Genomic DNA, 26687 nt, shown 5'->3' with positions numbered 1-26687 from the left:
AATCTCAAGAAACAACTTTATAGTTCTATTATTACCTTTTATTAGCTTTCCATCATTAACAGGCTTATCAATCGAACTGGTGCAGTCTGTTTGGGTTATCATGGCATTTGACACACTTGTACTGGTTACTTCCTGCTGTACTTCAAACTGTAAGACATCGGTAGTGTTGTTTTCAGGACATGCAAGCGTACTTGATGCGACAGTCTCCTTAAAAAGAGGATAAATTAGCATTAAAGGACATTCCAATTTTAAAATACTAAAAATCTGCATCTATACAATAACATGCTGCAGACAGCTAATTAAAAACTTTTAACTACAATAGTTCTCTTTAAGACCATAAAGCATAGGAGCAGAATTAGGCCACGCGACCAATCGAATCCGCTCCGCTATTCAATCATGGCTAATATTTTTCTCATCCCCATGCTCCTGCTTTTTTTCCCCATAACCCCTGATCCCCTTATTAATTAAGAACCTACCTATTTCTGTCTTAAAGACACACAATGACTTGGCCGCCACAGCCTTCTGCGGTAAAGAGTTCCACAGATTCACCACTCTCTAGCTGAAGAAATTCTTCGTCATCTCTGTTTTAAAGGATTGTCCCTTTAGCCTGAGGTTCTAATTTTCTGGCTCTCTGGTTCTAATTTTTCCTACTAGTGGAAACATCCTCTCCATGTCCGCTCTATCTAGGCCTCGCAGTATCCTGTAAGTTTCAATAAGATCCCCCCTTCATCCTTCTAAACTCCGAGTACGGACCCAGAGTCCTCAACCGTTCCCCATACCCATCTCATAACTGCTCACAACAAAAGATGCATTTGGCACATTCAGACATTACAATTCAGTTCTTTACAGAAGACAGTAGAAAAATGGAACTGAGTAACACACTGACTGGTGTTCAAAACACAGTCCATATGTTACGACAATACAGAAACTCAGTTCTTTCAGTACTTGTATCTCTTATCTGCTAGCTAGCCCTGTGCAAAAGCTTTGAAAATTGGTGATTAGGTTATAAATCAGGAGACAAAGTTTTTTTTATTCCTTCAGCATGCGAGTGTTATTGGCAAGGCCAGCATTTGTTTCCCATCCCGAAAGGGTCTCGAACTGAGTGGCTTGCTAGGCCATTTCAGAGGCTCTAGGGGCATTTAAGAGTCAACCACAATGTTGTGGATCTGGATTTCCTTCCCTAAGGGAAACTAAACCTGAACATAAAGTGAACAGCATTCGATGATTACTGAGACTAGCAATTCCAGATCTTGTTAACTGAGTTTAAATTTCATCAGCCACCATTAGCCTGAGTCTCTGGATTATTAACCCTGCGACATATCCAACGTGCAACCATCTCCCCAATGAACATCGTAAACTTATATGTGCACATAGCAAGTGAATTTAAATTCTATAGCATTGCCCTCTTAAAGCCTTATGATACTCATCTTTCTCTCACAAAACGTTACTAGCACAGCATTACTGATGTAAAGACCTAAAGAATAGACTTAAACATGGTAGTTAGGCTCCAACTGGAGAATACTTCTCATTTCTGGGAACATACTGACAGGGAATTAAGACCTCAAAAATAAATGCAGATGAGATATTGGTATGAGGAATGTAAAGATTAGAGAAACCAAGAGTAGAGAAGGTTAAGATAGACAGAGTTGATAGGAGAAACTGTCCCTGCTCACAGAAGGATCAAGAACACAGAAAAGCCATTCGACCCATCAAGTCTGCACCGACCACAATCCCACCCAGGCCCTACCCCCATGTCCCTACGTATTTACCCACTAATCCCTCTAACCTATGCATCTCAGGGCACGAAGGGCAAGTTTAGCATGGCCAATCAACCTAACCCGTACATCTTTGGACTGTGGGAGGAAACTGGAGTACCCGGAGGAAACCCACGCAGACACGAGGAAAATGTGCAAACTCCACACAGAATCGAACACAGGTCCGTGGAGCTGTGAAGCAGCAGTGCTAACTCCACTGTGCTCCCATGCTGGCCTGGTGGGTGTAGGGTGTCACGGTGACACAGTGGTTAGCACTGCTGCCTCATAGCGTCAGGGAGCCGGGTTCAATTCCAGCCTTGGGTCACTGTCTATGTGGAGTTTGCACGTTTTCCCTGTGCCTGCGAGGGCTTCCTCCGGGCTTTCTGGTTCCCTCCCACAGTCCAAAGCTGTGCAGGTTAGGTTGATTGGCCATGCTAAATTGACCCTAGTGTCAGGGGATTAGCAGGGTAAATACGTGGGGTTACAGGAATAGACCCTGGGTGGGATTATGGTCGGTGCAGACTTGATGGGCTGAACGGCCTCCTTCTGCATTGCCAGGATTCTAATCTATAACAGAGGGCGCAGATTTAAAGTAATTTGTAAAAGAAGCAAACGTGATGCAAGAAGAAAAAAATCAGAGTGGTTTGAGTCTGGAATGTTCTGCTGCAGACTGGTGGAGGCAGGTTCAATTGGGGCATTCAAGAGAGCACTGGATGATAATCTGAATAGAAATAATGTGCAGGGGATACAGAAAAAAGGTAGGGGACTGGTACTAAATCATGATGCTGATTTAAGGAGGTAGTACAGGCATGATGGGCCAAATGGCTTCCTTCTGCGCTGTAATTCCATGACTCTGTGAAGAGGCTACGTAATACAAGAGGATGGTTTTAAGAGAGGAAACAAGCAGAAACTGTTTCCACTGGAAGAAGGGTCAGTAATAGAAGAAAGAAATACAAACTTGTCAAAGAACCCAGAGGCAAGGTGAGAATTCTTTTTAAACAAAGCAATTTTTGTAACAAACTGCAAAACACTGCCTGTAAGGATGATGGAAGCAGATCCACTTGCAATTTTCAAAAGGGAATGTATTCTCAAATAACAAAATGCTGGGCTGTGGGGAGGAGACTAAGTAGTTACTTTGAACAGTCAGCACAAATTAAAGGCACCAAATAGCCTTCTATACTTTATTTGAAGAATAGGGATTCCAATACATTTTTTCTTAGGATGAGACAAATTACAGCTCAGCACTTACGATACTTAGCATGAAAAAGCAACAAAAGTCAGTGTGGAACAAAGAAGCAGTACAGCACTCATGTCACCACAGCAATATCTTGTGAAACTATGCAAATAACTTAGCAGCTTGCAGAAATGAAAAAAACATTGATGCACATTGTTCCACAAGAAATCCATAGAAAAAGAGAATTAATTTTTAAAATACTCGTCAGTTTTTGATAAATACTTTTTTAAAAAAGGTGTTAATTGGTGATATTCATAGACTTGAGTGTACTGATGTAAGCAATATGGTAAATTAGCATGTAGGTAGAGCAAGCAACTCAAGAGTCCACCCCAGGACCTTAATCCCCAGCACCAAGTGAAGGAAGCTGCATTTATTACGTGGCCAACAGGTTGAGTATCAACCTGTAAAATCCTTCCTCTATGCCAATCAGAGATAGTAAGATTGGAGACTCCTGGTCAGCCATGCTTGATGTTGGGTGGCTCCCCTCAAGCTTTGGTGACAGGCTAGCAACCTGTTCCAGAAAAAACTATAGAAACAGATGAAAGTCTGCCTTGTACACCATTAGGTGCAGGAAGACAAATGATAATAATAAGAAAACCAAATGGTGTTTGAGGGTCATAATATACGAATAAAGAAGTCTTGTTATAACTGTGAGACCACACCTGGAGAACTGTGCACAGTTTGGTCTCCATTTCTAAGGACAGATATAATTGTCTTAGAGATAATACAAAGGCGGCTCACTAGGTTAGCTGACTGGTTCCTGGGACTAGCTTAGGGGTTTAAAAAAAAAGAGATGGACAGACAAGTTGGGCCGAAGGGCCTGTTTCCATGCTGTAAACCTCTATGACCTTTATTCTCTCTATGTAAAGTAAAATCTCCACTTGCTAATACCCAAAGAACAATCACACAATCTAGATTACGCAAAGAATTTAGGGCATGACGCTCAAACTGCTTTATCCAAGTGTCAAATGTACATGTACTAGAATTAAGGGCAATTTCCATAGCAATACTCATTGGACTCATAAAAGGAGCAATTTAATGACAGAGAGTCAGAGACACATACAGAAATGTTCCACTCCTGGCAATCTAGCATGGATCACATCCTTGTCTCATGCAGATCAGCAAAGCAAATATAAGAAAGGAGTAATGAGAACTATAATGACATCCTTATAAGCCTACGCTACAGTGGTACTTTACAAAGACATGCACTGCAGCAAATTTCCTTCAAGTTAGTGATTTATCCACCTGCTCCTGACCTTCTCCAGATCTGAGGGCTTCAGTACAACACCAGTAATTGACCAAGAAAGGTTTCCTATTAAAACTGAATGTTACTTGAGCCTGATGGGATGCTAAGTTTTTAGGAAGATTAAACGCATTGTTAAAATCTGTGCTCACACAAAAATAACCTGACTTCAAAGCCTTAACTCGCAGGGCAGAGTTAATGGTCACCTGGCAGGGGTGCACTTCTCAGCCTTTTGGTTAAGATCAAGCCCAAGAAGGGATTCAATACCTTTTCTTGTTAGTTTGGATCTTGTGTCTCTCTCTTCTGAGGACCATGAATTGGATTCAATTTTAATTTTGGAGCAAGCAAAGAGATGGATTAGGGTCTGCCCAGTCTGTTTTGCACATTGGTTTTTAACTTTAAGGACGGAGTAAATGTTTTTTTTTTAAAAAGACTCCAGAAATCACATTACACAAATCAATAGGATTAAGTTTCTTTGCCCACATCATTGCCAGTATGCCCTTCAAGGAACTGGAAACCAAACTTTATACAAGGGAGGACGACTCTTCAACACTCTGGGGGTCAACTGCCAACGCTCAACCACCGCTCTCTAACTGCTGTTCTGTGAGGTTGGATGCACGCTCCACTGTTGCTAAGCACTTGGGCTAGTGCTTAATCATTGCATTGCATGCTCTGCTGCACTACTACATCTCCCTTCCTGTTTAAGTTCTTTACTATCCTATTTCTGAACAGACAACCATTTACAAGAACAGACAATAATATTTAAAAAATGGTTGGGTAATGCAATACAGTCTCCCAAATTTTAGTCCATCAGGAGACTTCCAAGTTCTCCAAGAACTTCTCAGTTCTCTGGCCGGCTGTGCCTCAGTTAAGGTAGCAATGCCTTGAGCAGCAGTCGAGTGGTTTGCAATTTCAGAAGGTACATTAGTGCAGACATCTGCTCCAGCTCCCACTGGAACAACGCAGGGGCCTTCCTCTAAATAACCAGTCCCACCAAGCTTGGCACCATTGGGGGAGGGCTCGTAGGTGCTGCTAGAACTTACTTTGCTTGTATTGTGTTAGTTTCTCTCTTCCTGATGTGGTCCACATGGTTCTGTACTTTCCTTCCTTGGAGGTCAACAAGAAAGACACTCGGCCTGTTTTTGTTACAATCTCCCCGAGGACCCAGGCTGGACCAAAATTACAAGTTTCTGACGAATACTAAGTCATTTACCTCGAATGACCAATAACTCTTAATAAAATCATGATATCTCTTTGTACACCTTGTTACATTTCCACCTTCCCCACTAAACTGAGGAGCACTAGGTCAAGTCTGGTCCAAAGGAACCTCTCCATTAGTCGCTCTGTGAGGAGATACCCCGTAGTAATGTGTGGTGTTGTCCTGTAAGGAACGGGGAATCTGGCAAGCTTCAATCATAATGGTGTGCCTGGCTGTTTTTTCATTGCTGACTTGAATGCCTGGACAGCTCTTTCTGCTAAGCCATTCGAGGTTGGGTGATAGAGTGCCGTGCACATCTGTTATTCCATCATTTTGCATAAACTGCTGAAACTCAGTCTACATAAAGGCAGACACCAGAACTTCTGACAGGCCATGAGCATCGAAGACTTCAAAAGTTATAGACGATGTTGTTGTTCTCATTTCAAGAATATCAAGCTACTTGGAATGTGTATGAACAATAACCAGGAACATAGTGCCCGTAATGGGACCTGCAAAATCCTAATATCACCATGCCCAAGGTTGGCCAGGCCACTCCTACAGGTTCAAGGGAGCCAAAGCGTGTAATGTTCTTGGTGACTGGCATTGATCACAATGCTTAACTAGATTTTCAACATCCTAATCAATGCCCAGACACCAAGTGGCGAGCATCTTCATTTTGGTCTGACCTGGGTGAGCACTGTGTAATTTGTGCAGTAACAGTCCTCTTACTGGGCCAGAAACTACTATTCTAGACCCCCACAGTAATACTCTATCCTCACAGTTCAGTTCTTCTTTGCAGAGTTGAAAAGCTTGAATTGGTCCGACTTGTCAAAGTGCCAACCACGGAGGATCATCCGCCTTATTCTGGACAGGACTGGGTCTGAGTGCAATTCCAAATCTGTCTTCACGATACCAGTGGTGTATCTGATATAGTTAACAGGATTTCTTGTGGTACTCTGAGTGGTGATATGGTTTAAGGCGACTCTGCAGATCTACATTGGTTTAGGTATCTCATCTCTGCTAGAAGTCGTCTACTGCTGGACTCTAAACGATATAATAGGAATAAGGCTTGTCCTTGTGAAATAACCCTAATGATGGCTTATGATTGATGATCACAAAGTGACACCAATAATTGTACTGGTGGAACTTTTTAATTCTGGAAATGATGAATAAGGCCTCTTTCTCAATTTGGGAGTATTTCCTCTTGACAAGTGATGCATTGTTCTACACCATCTTCCATTTCATGAGACAACACCACCCCAATGCCAAAATATCATATATTAGAATTCTCTCTCTTTGGGCTGACATGGGCTAGCCAGTCTGAAGATTGTAAAGCAAATTTAACTTTCGTCAGGTTTCTTTGTGGTTTGCTCCAACACCAAGCAGATGTAACAGTGCCAGCACTGTTGATAAATTTGGTATCAAATGGCCATAGTAATTAACCATGTCCAAAAGGGATTTCACATCTGACATATTTATAGGTAGTGGTGCTTCCTTTATAGCTTTTACTTTTTTTCTTAAAGGATGTAGCCCCTGGGCATCAACTTTAAATACAAGCTAAGTAACCTCATGGGCCTGAAAGGTACACCTCTCTTTTAAGTCGCACCCTACCTCACTGAATCCCTCAAGCACCTCTTGGAGGTTTGCCAAATGCTTTTCTTGGGAAACTCAGAGTCATAGAGGTTTACAGCATGGACACAGGCCCTGCAGCCCAACTTAACTCCTGTCATTAAATCAATACCCAGAGATACTATCACATTTGGTGTGTCTCATTTTTTCCATGGTGCGTTGAAAATAACTCATGAAGACACACCAAAATGTGACCAGGTGTACGCTCTTGAATCCCCACCCAATTCCAATTGCTGAAACACATGGCTCATGGCTAGTTCTGTTCTGTATGTATTCAGTCTCCCGCTAATTTCGCAAGTTTTGGAATTGGACAGGGCTATCCACATTTGTGGAGACAACGAATTTACTATCAAAGAAACAGCCGATCTTGACAGACGTCCGATTCCAGTGTGGGAATGATGGGGGCAGCCCATTCAGAAAACTATACTGACCTAACGACTCCTAATTTTTCCAAACGTTTAATTTCTGTCTTTTGATGCAAGGCATAAGGCACTGGGTGAGCTCCAAAAAATTTTGGGGTTGCATCTAAATTAATGGAGATTTTAGCCTTGAGTCCCTAAATTCTGCCCAATTCATTTTGAAAAACTACAGGGTATATTTTTTAAACATCTTGTTAACATCGGATATGCTGAAGATATCTAGCTAACTCAGTTTTATTTGTTGAGACCAATCTTGTCCCATGAGATTAGGCCCCTAGCCTTTTACGACAATAATCGGTAGTTGAGAAGGCTGATGCTGATAAGTCACTGGCACAGACGTACATCAAATTTTTGAGAGTTTCTCCATGTACGTGGTCAATTTGCGGGGCGGCAGGCTGACATGGTGGTTAGCACTGCTGCCTCACAGCACCAGGGACCCAGGTTCAATTCCTGGCTTGGGTCACTATGTGGGGTCTGCATGTTCTCCCCATGGGTTTCCTCTAGACGCTCCGCTTTCCTCCCACAGTCCAAAAGACGTACTGGTTAGATGCATCAGCCATGTTAAATTCTCCCTCAGTGTATCCATACAGGTGCCAGAGTGTGACAACTAGGAGCTTTTCACAATAACTTCATTGTAGTGTTAATGTAAGCCTACTTGTGACAATAAATAAACTATAAACCAGAATTTAGCTGCTGCATTAGTTAACTTAGAAGCTGAATTCTGCCTTGAAGATATTTGAATGCCTGATCCCATATGGTGGTTACAGAAGCACCGGTATCCATTGCCATGCCTAGTGACCACCCATTTACCAGTGGTACGATTACAATAGGATCCGATTTACTTTTTTTACATTATTCAACTGATACGTATTAGATTCCTCTTCTGAATCATGTTCTAAATTGTGTAGTGTAATCCAGGTCTATCTTTTCTGTATGTTTATACTATTTACGCCACAAACTAATCTGTCTCACAGCATATCACTTAGTGATGGTTCAAATTTGCATGGCTCTTCCCATTTTCTTAGTCTTGCCGCTTGTGTCACAATCCCCTGGATCCCTTACAGCAGAGTTAAATTTAAAATGCTGCATGATGATCGTCTGGGATTATAATGATCCTTTTTCAATGATACAAACTGGTCAATAAACTTAGTATCTGGAGTTTCTGGGAGGTTAAATTTCTAATGAGATTGTAAGTCTGCAGTCCACATACTGTAAGCAGAACAATTTGTTTATTGTCCTCTCCTGTAATTTCAATAGTGACAAAGCAATAGCAGATCTTACAATACACTAAACCCAATGATTCAGGGCCATGAACTTCAGTTGCTGGGTCAAAAGAATCAGAAAGGACATTGTTTTTGCTTAACGTTGCTGCAAAGGCATTGCTTTTGTAAAAAAACTTCAGCAGACTTTCTCCCTGCCCTTGATTCCAGGAGCTGGTGACTGTAGTCCCAATTTATCTTGCTGCCAATGTAATAACTGCAAGGCTCACTAATTACTCGGCAGGTGAAAGTAACAAAACTGTTTACTCGAACCAAACTTAATATACAAGGGGGAGGAATGATGAAAACCACCTCAACTCCCTTGGGGTCAGCTGCCAGTGCTCAATCGCCACTCTCCAACCCCTGCTCCACGCTCTTGGACTCATGCTCAATGGCCATGCATCGCGCTACTGCGGGAGCCAACTGCACTTTAGAAATTTAAGAATTTTCCAACTATGCAAGTGATTCCAAAACATGGGACAGATACATCTGCATTCCATTGTTAGGGCTGTGTTTCTAGCAGCACAATCAGCTCAGCTGAATGCTGCAGAAGGAAAAAAAAATGATAAAATGTCCTGACAAATTTATACATGTGCGTCCAGATGAAAAAATGTATCCACTAATTTTCCCATATTGCCTTTCTAAAGTATTTTCGCCAATCACTGTTTAGTGGGAACAGCACCTTTTCCCAGGTAAAACCCGCATAAAAGCAATGTTTAGTCAAATAAAAATAGTAATTTAGTGACTTTGAGAACTCATGTTTCTTGGTTGAAATGAAGGTAATTAGATAGTGAAATCTTTGCATTTTAAACAGTGAAGCCTCATCACGTGCCGTCTTATTTCCAATTCTTTCATTGTTGATCATTCTAAATGGACATCATCAGTGAAACAGTGGAGCTTTTTCCGACAGAAATTCGGTTCGGAAATTCTCCATTCAGTTCAATTTTTATAGGCAGGAAAGTATAAGGATTCCCTTTGGAAATAAAGTCACTGTCAGACTAGAAATAAATATTGACAGCTCAACAACTTGTTACATATATGTTTTCACAGAATGATTAATTAGCTACCCTCAAATAAATGGATTTTTTTCCTCTTTAATAACACAAACGGAGAGAGGCATGTTCCTTAGTACCAAAACTGCTTTGTCCTTTCACAGCATTTAAAGAAGGAACTGACATAGACAAAGAGAAGGTAAAAAGGAATGTAGTGGTAATTGGTGATAGTGTGGTTAAGGGTATAGACACTGTCTTTTGTCACAATGATAAAGAGCACAGAAGGGTGCGTTGTCTGCCTGGTGCTCGGGTCCAGGATGTCACATCTGGGCTGCAGAGGAACCTGGAGTGGGAGGGTGAGAATCTGGTCGTTGTGGTACATGTGGGTGCCAATGACATAGGCAAAATGCGAACTGAGGATCTGGAGAGGGAGTATGAAAAGCTGGGAATGGAATTAAAAAGCAGAACCAACAAGGTGGTTATCTCTGGATTACTACCTGAACCGCGTGCAGATGGGCGTAGGGTAGATAGGATTTAAGAGGTGAATGGGTGGCTCAGGGATTGGTGTGGAAGGAATGGTTTTGAATTTATGGGGCATTGGCACCAGTATTGCGGCAGGTGGGACGGTGTTGGTCTGAACCGTGCTGGGACCAGAGTCCAGGCTGGGATGAAGACACTTTATCTGAATGCACGAAGCATTTGGCACAAAGTGAATGAGCTGGTGGCGCAGATCAGCACAAATGGATACGCTCTAGTGGCCATGACAGAGACATGGTTGCAAGGTGACAGGGACTGGGAGCTGAATGTACAGGGGTATCAAGTGTTTAGGAAGGATAGACGGGAGGAAAAAGGGGGCAGGGGGGTAGTTCTGCTGATTAGGGATAGTATCAGGATGGTAGTAAGGGAAGATATAGGCGCCAAAGAGCAGAACGTGGAATCGTTGTGGGTGGAGATTAGGAACAGCAAGGGGAGGAAGAAGACGCTGGTGGGTGTCGTCTATAGGCCCCCAAATAACGACCTGGAGGTGGGGCGGGCTATAAACGTGCAAATAAATGCTGCGTGCAGGAATGGAACGGCGATAATTATGGGGGATTTCAATCTACATATTGATTGGACGACCCATGTTGGACGCGGTGGGCTTGAGGAAGAGTTCTTGGAATGCTGCCGGGATAGCTTCCTTGAACAGTGTGTGTTGGAGCCGACGAGGGAGCGAGCTACCTTAGATCTGGTGTTATGTAATGAGAGAGGTAGAATTAGGGACCTTGTTGTGAAGGATCCTCTTGGGAAGAGTGATCATTGTATGGTGGAGTTTCTGATGCAGATGGAGGGGAAAGTAGGATCCCGGACCTGTGTCCTTTGTTTGAACAGAGGGGAGTACGATAGAATGAGAGAGGAATTGGCGAATGTAGATTGGGGGCGCAGATTGGGAGGTAGGTCTGCTGAGGAACAGTGGAGGATCTTTAAGGAGATCTTTCTTGGTGCTCAGCAGAAATTTATTCCGATGGTAAAGAAGGATCGTAGGGGAAGAGATAATCAGCCGTGGATAACGAAGGAGATAAATGAGAGTATTAAATTAAAAGCTGATGCGTTTAGAGTGGCTAAAGGTAGTGGGCGAGAAGAGGATTGGGAGAGGTTTAAATATCAACAAAGAATGACGAAGAAGTTGATAAAGAAAGGAAGGATAGACTATGAATCTGGGCTAGCGCTAAATATAAAAAAGGACAGTAAGAGTTTTTATAAATATATAAAAAGGAGGAGGCTGGCTAGGGTGAATATTGGACCCTTAGAGGATGAGAGGGGGGATTTAGTGGTGGGGGATGAGGAAATGGCTGAGGCCTTGAATAACTTTTTTGCTTCGGTCTTCATGGAGGAGGACGCGAATAGTTTGCCGGGTGTTAACGATGGAAAGATGGTAGGAGTGGAGGGCCTGAATGAGATCATTGTTACTAGAGAGGCAGTGCTCGACAGACTAGAGGGACTGATGGTGGACAAGTCCCCAGGACCGGATGGAATGCATCCAAGGGTTCTGAAGGAAATGGCAGAGGTGATAGTGGACGCCTTGGTGATTATTTTCCAAACCTCGCTGGATTCCGGGGAAGTGCCAGAAGATTGGAAAACGGCTAATGTTACGCCGCTGTTTAAAAAGGGTAACAGGCAAAAGGCAGGGAACTATAGGCCGGTTAATTTAACGTCTGTTGTAGGAAAAATGCTTGAATCCGTAATCAAAGAGAAAATAGCGAGGCATCTTGAGAAGAATTGTTTGATACAGCAGACGCAGCACGGATCCGTTAAGGGGAAGTCGTGTCTGATGAATTTATTGGAATTCTATGAGGATGTGTCTAGTCTGGTGGATCGAGGGGAATTGATGGATGTAGTATTTCTTGATTTTCAGAAGGCGTTTGATAAGGTGCCACACAAAAGGTTGTTACAGAAGGTTAGGGGGCATGGAGTTGGGGATAAGGTGTTAGCGTGGATAGGGGATTGGCTGTCAAATAGGAGGCAGAGAGCAGGTGTCAATGGGTGCTATTCGGATTGGCGGTTGGCGACTAGTGGAGTGCCCCAGGGATCGGTGCTGGGGCCTCAGCTATTTACCACTTATATAGATGATCTGGAGGAGGGAGCCGAGTGTAAGGTGTCGAAATTTGCCGATGACACAAAGTGGAACAGCAAATTGCGCGGAGGGTGTGGAAAGTCTGCAGAGGGATCTAGATAGGCTGAGCGAGTGGGCGAGGACCTGGCAGATGGAATACAATGTTGGCAAGTGTGACGTTATCCACTTTGGTAGGAATAATAGTAGGAAGGACTACTACTTACAGGGTGAAAAGCTGCAGCATGCTACGGTGCAGTGACCTGGAGGTCCTTGTGCATGAGTCGCAAAAACCCAGCTTGCAGGTGCAGCAGGTGGTCAGGAAGGCAAATGGGATGCTGGCCTTCATAGCGAGGGGGATTGAATATAAAAGTAGGGAGGTCTTGCTGCAACTGTACAGGGCACTGGTGAGGCCGCAGCTGGAGTACTGTGTGCAGTTTTGGTCGCCGCACTTGCGCAAGGATATTTTGGCCTTGGAGAGAGTGCAGAGGAGGTTCACTAGGCTGATACCGGAGTTGAGGGGGTTGAGCTATGAGGAGAGGCTGAATAGACTGGGCTTGTACTCGTTAGAGTTTAGAAGGATGAGGGGGGATCTCATTGAGACGTATAAGATGATGAAAGGGATGGATAGGGTACAGGTGGAGAGGTTCTTCCTGCTCAGAAAGGACAGCAGGACTAGAGGGCACAGCCTCAAGATAAGGGGGGTGCAGTTTAGAACAGAGTTGAGGAGGAACTTCTTCACTCAAAGGGTGGTGAATCTCTGGAATTCTCTGCCCGTTGAAGTGGTGGAGGCTACCCCGCTAAATATATTTAAGACGCGGGTAGATAGGTTTTTGGTAGGCAAGGCGATTAAGGGTTATGGGGAGAAAGCGGGAAAGTGGAACTGAGCCACTTCAGATCAGCGATGACCTTACTGAATGGCGGGGCAGGCTTGAAGGGCTAGATGGCCTACTCCTGCTCCTATTTCTTATGTTCTTATGAAGATAATATCTGACTAGGTAGGCAAGGAAGAAGTTATTCGACAAAACAATTGAAAGGGCTTCCTAATCATGATACAATTTAGAAGCAGAAATTTCATACACAAACTGGAAGTGCCATTCTTGTGCGAGTATAGCTGTTATCGAAGTTTAGGGCTCCTTTTGTTTAACAATATGTTCCCAATCAACACAGATTAAGGGAATCCAGACTAGAATTCTTCTCTAAAATATACAGTCACACCAAGCACCAAGAAGTTGGATGTTTCTTTCCACCAGTGAAATAGCTTCTACCTCAGCCCCTTTACTGCTGAAACCCTTGTCCATGTTTCTGTCACCCCTTGCCCTCTCCTTTCAACTACTGCAGATTGACCAAATTCCCATTGTTCACTTTCTACAAACTTCAATTCATACAAACTCTACTGCCATATGTTATTCCACTGCAAGTTCCACTTACGTATCACAACCCTATTCTTAATCATACAGGAGGCCATTCAGCCCACTGAGTCTGCATTGACCCAGGCCCTTTCCACCACTCTGTTTCCATAGCCCCATGCATTATCATGGCTATTCCAGCTAACCTCCGTATCTTGAGACACCAAGGTGAAATTTAGCACAGCCAATCCACCTAACCTGCAGATCTTTGTACTGCCGGAGGAAACCCACACAAACGTGGGGAGCGCCTGCAAATACCACACAGTCACCTAAGGTCAGAATTGAACCAGATCCCTAGCACTGTGAAGCAGCAGTGCTAACCACCATGCTATCTATATTGACTCTCGTTTTTCATCACCACAATTTTGAATTCTGATCTGTACTGAAATCCCATAAAGGCTCTATCTCACCTCAGAAATCTCCTCCAGCCCTCCCTGAACACACTTGCCCCTCTAATCTTGGCCTTGTGTGCTTCCCTCTCTTCCTTTGCCATGCGACTGGTAACCCCAGTCAATCACTGTCTCGTTATTGATGTCTTAATCCTAGAATTCAAATGCTCCATGGCTTTGCCCCCTCCCTAACATAAGAACATAAGAAACAGGAGCAGAAGTAGGCCATCTAGCCCTTTGAGCCTGCCCCACCAATCAATAAGATCATGGCTGATCTGAAGTGGCTCAGTTCCACTTTCCCGCTTTCTCCCCATAACCCTTAATTCCCTTGTCTGTCAAAAACCTATCTACCCATGTCTTGAATATATTTAGTGAGGTAGCCTCCACCACTTCAACAGGCAGAGAATTCGAGATTCACCACCCTTTGAGTGAAGAAGTTCCTCCTCAACTCTGTTCTAAACAGCACCCCCCCCTTATCTTGAGGCTGTGCCCTCTAGTCCTGCTGTCCTTTCTGAGCAGGAAGAATCTCTCTACCTCTACCCTATCCATCCCTCTCATTATCTTATACGTCTCTATAAGATCCTCCCTCATCCTTCTAAACTCCAATGAGTACAAACCCAGTCTATTTAGTCTCTCTTCATAGTCTAACCCCCTCATCTCCGGTATCAGCCTAGTGAACTTCCTCTGCACTCCCTCCAAGGCCAAAATATCCTTGCACAAGTGCGGTGACCAAAACTGCACACAGTACTCCAGCTGCGGCCTCACCAATGCCCTGTACAGTTGCAGCAAGACCTCCCTGCTTTTATATTCTATCCCCCTCGCTATAAAGGCCAGCATCCCATTTGCCTTCTTGATCACCTGCTGCACCTGCAGACTGGGTTTTTGCGACTCACGCACAAGGACCCCCAGGTCCCTCTGCACCGTAGCATGCTGCAGCTATGCTCCCTTTAAATAGTAATCCCTCCTACTATTATTCCTGCCAAAGTGGATAACCTCACACTTGCTAACATTGTACTCCAATATCCTGCTCTAATATCCTGCACCTCTGTAACCCTCCAAGGTCTCTGTGCTCCACTAATTGCAGTCTCTTTAACATTCCCGATTTGAAGAGCTCTTGGGTGGCCATGCCTTCAGTTGCCTGGGCCCTAAACCATGGAATTCCCTCCCTAAACTTATCCATCTCACTCGTTCTCTTCCTTTATGATACTCCTTAAAACCTACCTGTTTCGAACCACGCTGTCAGTCACCTGCCCTAATATATACTTGAGTGGTTCAGTGTCAAATTATGTTTGATAATGCTATTGCAAAGGAATGTTTTACTAACTAAAGTAGCTACAGAAACTTAAGTTGCTGTATTACAAATCTGTCCTGTGCAAAAATTGCTCATTCTGAAGACAATACTATTGTATGCAACCCCCTCAACCAGAGGGTGAAATTGCACAATTTATAGTGTTTTTAATAGAAATATAACTCTAGATGCAACTGCTACATTTCCCATATAAAATTCATGCAAGACGTGCCTTCACCTCACAAATACCCAGTTCCTCACCAAATTTGGCAGCGCATAAAAATTACTTCACATTCAACAGGTATGGGCAAGGTCAGCAGACTGGATTAAAGTTTTGTAATTAAAATTAAGTTCTATGATGCTGATTTACATTATTCATTTATAATTGGCACAGTGGGTAGCACTGCTGCCTCACAACGCCAGGGACCTGGGCTCGATTCCCGGCTTGGGTCACTGTCTGTGTGGAGTTTGCACATTCTCCCCGTATCTCCATGGGTTTCCTCTGGATTACACAGTAAAAAGTCTGACAACACCAGGTTTTAGTCCAACTGATTTATTTGATAGTAGACTCACTAGCTTTCGAGGTTTCCCTCTTCGTCAGGTGAATGGAGAGTTCTGGCCTCAGACAGAGCATATAAAGCACAGACAGTTTACAGATTACTGATTAGAATGCGAATCTTTACACCTAACCTGCTGTTCAAGTCCTAAAGTGGCCGACAATGTGAGTGGAAGGAGCGCTGATCACAGGTTAAAGAGATGTGTATTGTCTCCAGACAGTACAGTAAGTGAGATTTTGCAAACCCAAGCAAGTCACGGGGGTTACAGATAGTGCGACATGAACCCAAGATCCCTGTTGAGACTGTCCTCATGCGTGCGGAACTTGGCTATCAGTTACGTGTAAAGATTCACATTCTAATCAGTAATCTGTAAACTGTCTGTGCTTTATATGCTCTGTCTGAGGCCAGAACTCTCCATTCACCTGACGAAGAGGGAAACCTCAAAAGCTAGTGAGTCTATTACCAAATAAATCGGTTGGACTAAAACCTGGTGTTGTCAGACTTTTTACTGTGTTTACGCCAGTCCAACGCCGGCATACCCACATCATTTCCTCTGGATTCTCAGGTTTCCTCTCACAGTCCAAAGATATGCAGGTTAGGTGGATTGGCCACGCTAAATTGCCCCTCAGTGTCAGGGGGACCAGCTAGGATAAATGCATGGGGTTATGGGGATAGGACCTGAGTGGGATTGTGGTTGGTGCAGATTTGATGGGTTGAAAGGCCTCCTTCTGCACTACAGTCTCTTACATTCAGGGTATCTACATATTGCAGTTAATTTCTTATAACATTTTCCAGACACATGTTTCACGTATATCAAATAATACATTTTACAATGGCCACGTGGTATTATCGCTGGACTATTAATCCAAAAACTCAGCTAATGCTCTGGGAACCCAGGTCTGAATCCCTCCACGGCAGATGGTGGAACTTGAATTCAATAGAAATATCTGGAATTAAGAATCTACTGATGACAATGAAGATGTACGGGTTAGGTTGATTGGCCATGATAGATTGCTCCTTAATGTTGGATTAGGAGGATAAATATGTCGTGTTACAGGGATAAGACAGGACTTGGGTAGGATTGTTGTTCGTACATGCTCAATGTACCAAATGGCCTCCTTCTGCACTGCAGATTCTATGAAACCATTGTTCAAAAATCCATCTGCTTCACTAATGCCCCTCAGGTAAGGACAGCAGATTTCCTTCCTTAGTCTGGTCTACACGCGACTCCAGGCCCACAGCAACATAGTTATTCTCAACTGCCCTCTGAAACGGCCTAGCAAACCACTCAGTTCAAGGCCAACAAGGGGTGGGCAATAAATGCTGGCCAGCCAGCGACATTCATGTCCCATGAATAAATAAAAAATATTCAAGGCTGAGTTAGAGTTCTGATCTATAATGGAGTCAAACGTTATCAAGGATAGGTAGGTAATTGGAGTTAAGGCCACATTAGCTATGATCTTACTGAATGGCTGATGGACCGAATCCTGTTTCTTCTTATGACCACAACCTGAAGCTCCCTATACACTGATCAGTGTGCAACATTACAGAAGCACAGCAAAGTTATTGCAGATGTCTTCATTTTCAATCCAACAGAATTTATTTACATCCAAAAATGGGACTACAAAATAATTACAGCTGTCATAAATGTAGAATCATTCCATGGATGTAAATACCAGTATCAGTATAATTTACAACTTGAGAAAACATACTGATCTATGAAGCACAAAACTACTTATGGTGAACATGATGTATTTTGCTATTCTGTCAATTAGGTTTCATGGCCATGAACCTGAAAATAGGGGCACAGTCTTAAAAGCAATTACTTTTCTACTGTTCCTACATCCCGTCAAATAAAATAATGTTTGTAATCCATTTGCAATGACAATTCTTCTTTCTATACTACTGCTTGCACCCATATCTTAAAAGGAACAAACCAGTCTCAGATCTTTATAATGGATGTCATATATATTCTTCAGGCACAGTTGGTTTCGAAGCTGTTATTTACAATAGAAATGAGAAATTTATATATGAAAAATTAGTCAGCACATTTAATCACCTACGTTGCTGAACCTAGTTAACATTCCAATACAAACTCATTTCTATCATAATCATAGAAACTCTACAGTGCAGAAAGAGGCCATTTGGCCCGTCGAGTCTGCACGACCACAATCCCACCCACACCCTACCCCCATATCCCTACATATTTACCCGCTAATCCCTCTAACCTACGCGTCTCAGGACATTAAGGGGCAATTTTAGCATGGCCAATCAACCTGACCCGCACATCTTTGGACTGTGGGAGGAAACTGGAGCACCCGGAGGAAACCCACGCAGGCACGAGGAGAATGTGCAAACTCCACACAGACAGTGACCCAAGCCAGGAATCGAACCCAGGTCCCTGGAGCTGTGAAGCAGCAACGCTAACCACTGTGGTACCATGCAACCTGAATATACCTTCAGTGATATTCCGTTTCTTAGATAGAAATGTGAATGGGTAGACATTTTACTGCACCTGACTTGCCCTAGCTGCATACACATCCTCAGTTAGTTATTTTTAAAGGTTTTACGACTGAAATAAAGCAAAGGTGAAGTAATCTTTCATTCATATAGAATGCATCTTAAAAGAAAATCCCATTCTCCCATCCTGCCCTCAAAAGGAGTCCAGGAAAGGCACAATATTTCCATTAAAACCAAGAAACAGAACCCATGAAGTTTCTACAAGGAGCTGCTGATCCACAGCAGACTACAATAATAGCAAATTAAAAAACTGCTTGCACATTATGCACTCTGTGTTTTTATACTGTTTTTATATGATAGTTTTACAACTTCCATAAAAGCAAAATACTGCAAATCCTGGAGATCTAAAACCAAAGTTGCTGAGTCTTTTCATGCACGTCTGGCAGCATCAGAGTCAGAGATTTGTAGTGTGGAAACAGGCCCTTCGGCCCAACTTGTCCATGCCACCCAGTTTTTACCACTATCCTCATCCGAATTGCGTGTTTGGCCCATATCTCTCTATACCCATCTTGCTCAAGTAACTGTCTAAATGCTTTTTTAAAAACAAAATTGTATCTGCTCTACTACTTACTCTGGCAACTTGTTCCACTCACTCACCACCTTCTGCGTAAAAATTACCCCTCTGGACCCTTTTGTAACTCTCTCCACTCACTTTAAACCTACACCCTACTTTTGGGAAAAGATGTTGATTATCTACTTAAGGCACCCCTCCTTCACCATAAATCTATAAGATCACCCCTGAGCCTCCTACGCTCCAAGGAAAAAAAGTCCCAGCCTATCCAACCACTCCTTATAACTCAAGCCATCAGGTTCTGGTCGCATCCTCATGAATCTTTTCTCACTTTTTCTAGATTAATAATATCCTTTCTATAATAGGGTGACCAGAACAGTGCACAGTATTCCAAGCATGGCCTTACCAATGTCTTGTACAGCTTCCAACATGATGTCCCAACTCCTGTATTCAATGTTCTGACCAATGAAACCAAGCATGCTGAATGCCTTTTTTACCATTCTATCCACCCGTGACTCCACTTTCAAGGACCTATGAACCCAAACCCCTATACCTCTTTGTTCTGTAACTCTTCCTAACGCTCTACCATTAACTGAGTAAGTCCTGCTCTGGTTTGATCTATCAAAATGCATCATCTCGCATTTATCTAAATTAAACTTCATCTGCCATTTAGCAGTTCACTTTCCCAATTGATCAGGATCCCGTTGCAATCCTGGATAACCTTCTTCACTGCCCACTTTGCCACGAATCCTGGTGTCATCTGCAAACACACTAACCATGCCTCAGTGGAGGCAGAAACAGAGTTAACATTTGAGTCCAATATGACTCAGTTCCAAAGAATAGTCATACTGGACTGGAAATCCTAATTCTTTCTTCACAGATGCTACCAGGCCTGCTGAGATTTTCCAATACTTCCTACTTTGATTTTTCATGTTCAAAAGTGATCCACCATGCTTATCTATTATGCCAGTGATAAATGCTGAATACCATTTGGCAATGCCATACTTGTTTAATCCAGAATTTGCTGTGAATTTACACTGCTTGAAACGAGTCTTCTATAGCAAATATAATGTTAAACTTCAATAGGTCGCAGACAGCTTGGTGGAACGGCAGGTAGATGATATTTAAATGCAGAAAAGTATGAAGTGATTCATTGCATAAGCAAGAACAGGGACAGGGACAGATCAGCGAATATCTTCTTGGTTTCTCTTCTCCCCACCCAGCCCCACAACCCCTTACCTGTGGAATATTGCAACCTTCCTTTTGAGAGAAGTACTGTTTCTTGAACTCATAATATGCATTGTACTGGTGCCAGGGCTGGAGAAACTCAAACCTGGAAGATAAAACACAGCCTTAAACTCAAACCTGTTATTAAAATAGATCACCAAATAAAAATGGATTTCAAGAACTGAACACTAATTGTTAAAAAAAACCATTGATTATTATATATTATTTACTAAATTGCTCAAGAAACTGTTACCAAGTGCAGTACTGAGGGAGAGTTGCACTGCAAGAGGTGCCATCTTCAATCTGAGATCCCATTTGCCTGCTGGATGGGTGCCAAAGACCCCACGACACTATGTCAAAGAAGACTAACAGATCTGAAGTTGACAAAAGTACTTATGAACTTTAACAATTTTAATAGTAGACAAGAGTAGTTATTAGAACTCTTTCTCAGCATGATGGGAAACATTGCCAACACGTGTGTGGGTATAGTACTATCAGAAATCATAAGTGATAACCTGCACAGGACAGGTAAGCAAATGTTAGGGTCTTGGAAGACAGACCTACAGATGTAAACCATCAACATCCTTAGCCTTCCGGTGAGGTAACAGGGAACATTTGCAGCCTGCATAATTCTGCTCATTAATGACAAGACCCTGAACAACACTGATGTACAGAAGGATCTTGGGGTTCAAATCCATAGCTCCCTGAAAGTGGCCACACAAATAAAGACGCGTGTAGCATGTTTGCTTTTATTGGTTAGGGCATTGAGTACAAGAGTCAGAACATCATGTTGCAACTTTATAAAACTATGGTTAGTTAGGCTGCACTCGAGTACTGCATTCAATTCTGGTCGCCACATTACAGGAAGGATGTGGAGGCTTTGGAGTGGGTGCAGATGAGGTTTACCAGGATGCTGCCTGGAGTACAGGGTATGAGCTACAAACTAAGATTGTTTTCTCTAGAGCGGCAGAGGCTGAGGAGAGACCAGATAGAAGTCAGTAAAATTATGACAGGCACAGACAGGGTTGACAGTCAGAATCTTTTTCCCAGAGTTGAAATGTCCAATTCTAGGGGGCATGCACTTAAGGTGAAGGTTGTTCCCGTACTGCACTGTTCTAGGAGTTCCTTTCCTGTATTAATCCCTCAGTCAACATCATAAATATTCAGAAATGTTATATTTCAAGAATGAATGAAATGGCTTCATTAGTTGCAATAACAAAAAGGAAACAAACTTTAAACCCAAGCAATTAAAAAAAGTAATTAAACCCAAAGAAATGAGAATGGTTTTGATTGAGGCAAACCAAACATGTGATTAGAAAACACATTCACATCAATCTGCACTTTAAACATTCGTCTACAGGTAATAAATGTGTTTGAAAGGTAGCTGAAGTTTATAAAAATTCATTATTGGGATGCCAGCTTCCTTGCCAAATCCTGTATTTATTATCCATCCCTAATAAAACTAGACAGCTAAAGATCAACCATGTTGTTGTAGACTCAGGTGCTACATAGCCCAAACTGGGCAAGGATGACAAGCACTAATGAACCAACTGGGTTTTTAAACAAGAAGCTTCGTCACTACCTCTTCATTACAGTTTTTTTTAAACTGAAATTAAATTCTCAAAGAATCATTGCGGGATTCAAACATATGTTCTCTGAATCATTAATCTAGGCATAAACACAAGTCGAGTAGTGCACCACTACAACTTATGTATCTTAAAACATTCCCCGGCATTGGACGAGGGTGCAAGACTTCTTACTGTGCCAATAAACCATGAGACCAAGAAATCATTAGATAAGCAAATGTTAAATTGGAACCAAAGAATTGGCGTCATTCTCATTCAGCTCAAAGAGTTGAATGGCCTATTCCTGCCTCTATTTGCTGTGCATATTTCCATGCTAAATGCCAAACCTGATAGCTAAATCACATTGGGTAAAATGCAATTTCCTTGGGATGTGGTGGTGGACTAGGAAAGAGAACAATAAGAGAAAAAAACCATTGTTCTCCCAGTTAAATATAGCCTGTTGTGAGCTTTAGATGTGTTATATTAAGATGATATACTGCCTACATAAGTGATTCAAACAACTAGTCAAGTCACATTTCAAAAATGTCACCCAATAAGATTGTGGAATCTTATTTTACGCTTTCCTAACTACACAGTATAATAAGCGGCACTGCATGTAATATGCGCTCTCTGTAAACATGTGGATGACAATTTCAATTAATTTCAGTTGCAACTGATGCAAAGAATTAAGGATTGTGCTATCAAATCAAATTGAATTAAAAATTCAAGGAATTAAAAGACAAAATATATTATGTGCTATAGTAGTTAACTGCTCAATCCAATCTTTTGAAAAATAGAGAACTAATTAATTATGTAGGTTCCAATGTTCCAACACAAGAAATAATTGTAAATCTGAAGAATCTCAAATAAATTTCACTATAATAAGAAATACTCTGAAATAAAAGCGAAATACTGCAGATGCTGGAAACTGAATAAAAACAGAAAATGTTGGAAAAACTCAGCAGATCTGCCCCCATTTATGGAGAAAGAAACTAAAATCACATGGAATTCAGGGTGGGTTGGCTAGTGGAAACAGAACTGGCTTGGTGATACAGTCATGCTGGAAGGATGTTTTTCAGAATGGAAGTCTGTCGCAAGAGGCGTTCTGCAGGGATCAGTGCTAGGACCTCTGTTGTTTGTAGTGTGTATAAATGGTCTGGAGGAAAATGTGGGCGTCTGATTAGTAAGTTTGTGGATGACACAAAGATTGGTGGAGTTCCTGATAGCACCAGAGATTGTCAGAGGATACAACAGGATAGACTAGAAGCTTGGACACAGAAATGACAGATGGAGTTCAATCTGGGCAAATGTGAGCTGATGCATTTTGGGAGGATCAAATTTAGGTGTGAATTATACTGTAAACGGTAGAACCCTTAAGAACATAAACATTTTTCATAGAAGTAATCACTGAAACCCTACAGTACAGAAAGTGGCCATTCGGCCCATCAAGTCTACACTGACCACAATCCCACCCAGGCCCTACTCCCATATCCCTACATATTTTACCTGCTAATCCCTCTAACCTATGCATTACAGGACACTTTGGCCATGCTAAAATTGCCCCTATCAACCTAACCTGCACATCTTTGGACTGTGGGACGAAATCAGAGCACCCAGAGGAAACCCACGCAGACACGAGGAGGATGTGCAAACTCCACATAGATAGTGATCCAAACCGGGAATCGAACCCAGGTCCCTGGAGCTGTGAAAGCAGCAGTACTAACCACTGTGCAGGTCCACAGCTCCCTAAAGGTGGCAACACAGGTGGCCAAGGCGATTAAGAAGGCATAAGGCCTGTTTGCCTTCATCAGCCAGGGCACAGAGTACAAGAGTTGGAAAATCATGTTGCAGCTATATATAAAACCTTGGTTACGCCTCATTTGGAATATTGGTGCAGTTCTGGTCACCACACTACCAGAAAGATATGGAAGCTTTGGGGAGAGTTCACCAGGATGTTGCCTGGTCTCAACAGTGTTGGCTATGAGGAGGCGTTGAAGAAAAAAAAATTGTTTTCAGTGGAAGGATGGAGACTGAGGGGAGACCTGATGGAGGTCTACAAAATCATGAGAGGCAGTGACAGGGTGGAGAGTCAGAGGCTTTCTCCTTGGGTGAAAATGTCAATTATAAAAGGAGCACAGGTTCAAGGTGAAAGGAGGAAAGCTTAAGGGACAAGAATGGGGGTAGTTTTTCACACAGAGAGGGTGCCTGGAACACACTGCCACGAGAGGCAGTGGAAGCAGGCACATTTAAGAGGCACCTGGGTGAATACATGAATGGGGAGGGAATAGAGGGATTTTGATTCGATTTATTATCATATGTATTAGCATACAGTGAAAAGTATTGTTTTCTGCACGCTATACTTATTAGAGAAGGAAAAAAGAGAGTACAGAATGTTGTGTTACACTCATAGCTAGGGTGTAGAGAAAGATCAGCTTAGTGCAAGGTAGGTTGATTGAAAAGTCTGATGATGGACCGAGTAAGAGCAGGTTTTTTTTTAGTTTAGTTAGGGCATCATGATCGGCACAGAACCAAAGGCCTGTTCCTGTGCTGTACTTTTCTTTATTCTTTGTTTCAAGTCCGGATGACTCATACAGAGTCCTGTTGAGTTTTTCCAGCATTTTCTGTTCTTTAAGAAATACCTTATTTTAATTTAAGAAAATACAAAAGTCAATTTATTTCCTTCTTTGAGTTTTAATTTGACTTTTCAATTAAAATAACATGACCTGGAGGGTGTTTCACAAAATAAGCGATATATGTTTAACTTTAAAGTAAATTAATTTAGGATATCGTACAAAGAATAATCAGACAAGATTAAGATACCACATATTCAAAACTTTAATGTGTTGATGATGCAGATCTACACAGAATATTGGTCTTCAAATTCTAAGCAGAGAATTAGGACACATGGACTCAAAGTCAACCAGCCTCAATTAAACTAAATGCTAGAAGCTTTATTTCCTCCCCCAGAACGACGAATATGTTGAACAGATGAATTAATTTGTTAAGAGGAAGCTAGATGAATACTTGGTTAGAAATGGGAAATACAGAGATCAGCCCCACTGCAGCGGGGGCGGGTATTTCAAATTTCAGTATGGAAGAGTTTGAACACTGGAGATGGGAAGACGGCAGAATATACCAGTTTTACCCAATTGTCCTTGCATGACAGGGAAATTTGTATATAACAATGCCATGAAATTAAGCAAGCGGGAAAAACTGAATGAGGGTATCTAGGCAGGCAGCCCTCCATGTTTCTTATTTTGTCCTGTCCCTTTTCTCAAGTATCTGCTCAAGCAACATGATGGGAGACTTACTGCAATATATCTGTGAATTTATTATAGTTTTGATTATTAATATCAGAGCAGCATGGTTATTAGTCTAAGACACATTATTGTAATCTTCTGGGGCCACTTTAAAACTACCTTCAAACTAACAAAACAATAATTTTGAAGAAAGCAGCAAATCTGAATCAGTCCACACCCAGTTGAAAATATTAATGCAGCCGACGTGCAAGGAGGTTGCCGTGTACGCATGAAGCAAACAGTGAAAAAAGTCCTCTGTACCACTTTTCAGATAATCTACATTTAGATTACAAACATTTAAAGCTGTCATGGAAGTCCCTTTTCGTTATATGCTTTGTAAAACATTTACAAGCATCTAACAAATTGCAAATACACAGCCAGCCAGCATTGCATGCTGCTGTTTTGAGTATTATAAATTTATACAAACCCCGCAACCACAACCATATTGTTATTATGTTGTCAACCTTCCAATTGTTCAACTCCTGAGGATGCTTACTGTTGCCGGAATATGATTATATGGATGCCTGGAGCCCTTCAATAACCTGCCCAAGTGAGTACTTTTCATGTGTGATCTTGACTAGCAAGCTTAATTCAGTCCTAAACAGATAGCCTCAACAGATATCTTCCAGCACTAGTCACCAGACAGCAATCAAGAGAGTGGAGGGGAAACCAAGCTTGTCTTCCCTCTTCCTATCTCAAGGGCACTGAGCCCAATTGGAATGCTTCAATCATTGTCAGTGCTGGGACCTTCTAAATTCAAATTAATTGAAAAATTCAAGTTATGATAACTTATGCTTTCAAACACACCATGCATCATAACACTATTGTGGTCCCTATCAAGTCTATTCCAAAACATGCCCGAGCAATTGAGATCAGGTAAAAATTAGAAAATTAAAAAAAAAACAACTGAATTTATAACTTGATCCATCTGTGCCCAAATTTATCCATTATGTTCAATATCCATTTCCAACCACATAATCTTTCTTAAAGCATCAATTCTGATAGAAATCCACTGTATGTTAAATAACGAGGGGGAAAATTTCGATGAATTGCCGCCGATCTTGCATGTCTTGCATCATTTGAATTTATAGTGATCAATCTCAGTCAGGAACACATATGGAAAGCTATCTATGGAATAGTACCTGCCCTGTTTATCACTTAAGCAAACCAATCAATTTTTTCAAGTGAAACATTCCAGCAGCTTGTCCCTAAAATTGAATAATTAAAACACAGAATCATCTTAACCAGTTTTCACGGTATCCTGCCCATTAAATCTACATCCTTCTGATGATGAAGTTCACACAAATGGAGTCTTGAAAATAAGCTAATCGATTCCGATTTGCAAACAAATGCATTCTTTCCTTTCTTTCTCTATGAACTGTATGCTTTGTCCATAAGAAACAATACTTTTCACTATTTATTATTGTCACAAGTAGGCTTACATTAGCACTGCAATGAAGCTACTGTGAAAATCCCCTGCTCATCACACTCCAGCACTGTTTGGGTACACCGAGGGAGAAATTAGCACAGCCAATACATCCTAACCAGCACATCTTTCAGACTGTGGGAGAAAACAGAGCACCCAGAGGAAACCCTTGTAGACAAGG

General features: G+C 42.1%; 1 protein-coding gene across 6 annotated transcripts in view; it reads right to left on the bottom strand.

Moving 5' to 3' along the window:
* Positions 1–26687, bottom strand: part of sfswap (splicing factor SWAP) — a 135978-nt gene that overhangs the window by 61929 nt on the left and 47362 nt on the right. For all 6 annotated transcript variants that reach the window (XR_013889035.1, XM_080207981.1, XM_080207982.1 and 3 more), the window contains exons 10-11: positions 20229–20322; positions 36–207 (exon numbers count right to left, since the gene is read on the bottom strand). Coding sequence is in view for 5 of the 6 variants with exons in the window: in XM_080207981.1 (XP_080064107.1) it covers positions 36–207; positions 20229–20322 (266 nt within the window). In the remaining variant the exon portion in view is untranslated. The remainder of the gene's footprint in view (positions 1–35; positions 208–20228; positions 20323–26687) is intronic.

The sequence above is a fragment of the Carcharhinus amblyrhynchos genome, chromosome 20, assembly GCF_965287045.1.
Source record: "Carcharhinus amblyrhynchos chromosome 20, sCarAmb.v2.hapA, whole genome shotgun sequence".
Classification (NCBI taxonomy): Eukaryota; Metazoa; Chordata; class Chondrichthyes; order Carcharhiniformes; family Carcharhinidae; genus Carcharhinus; species Carcharhinus amblyrhynchos.
This window is presented reverse-complemented; position numbering and strand designations above follow the sequence as displayed.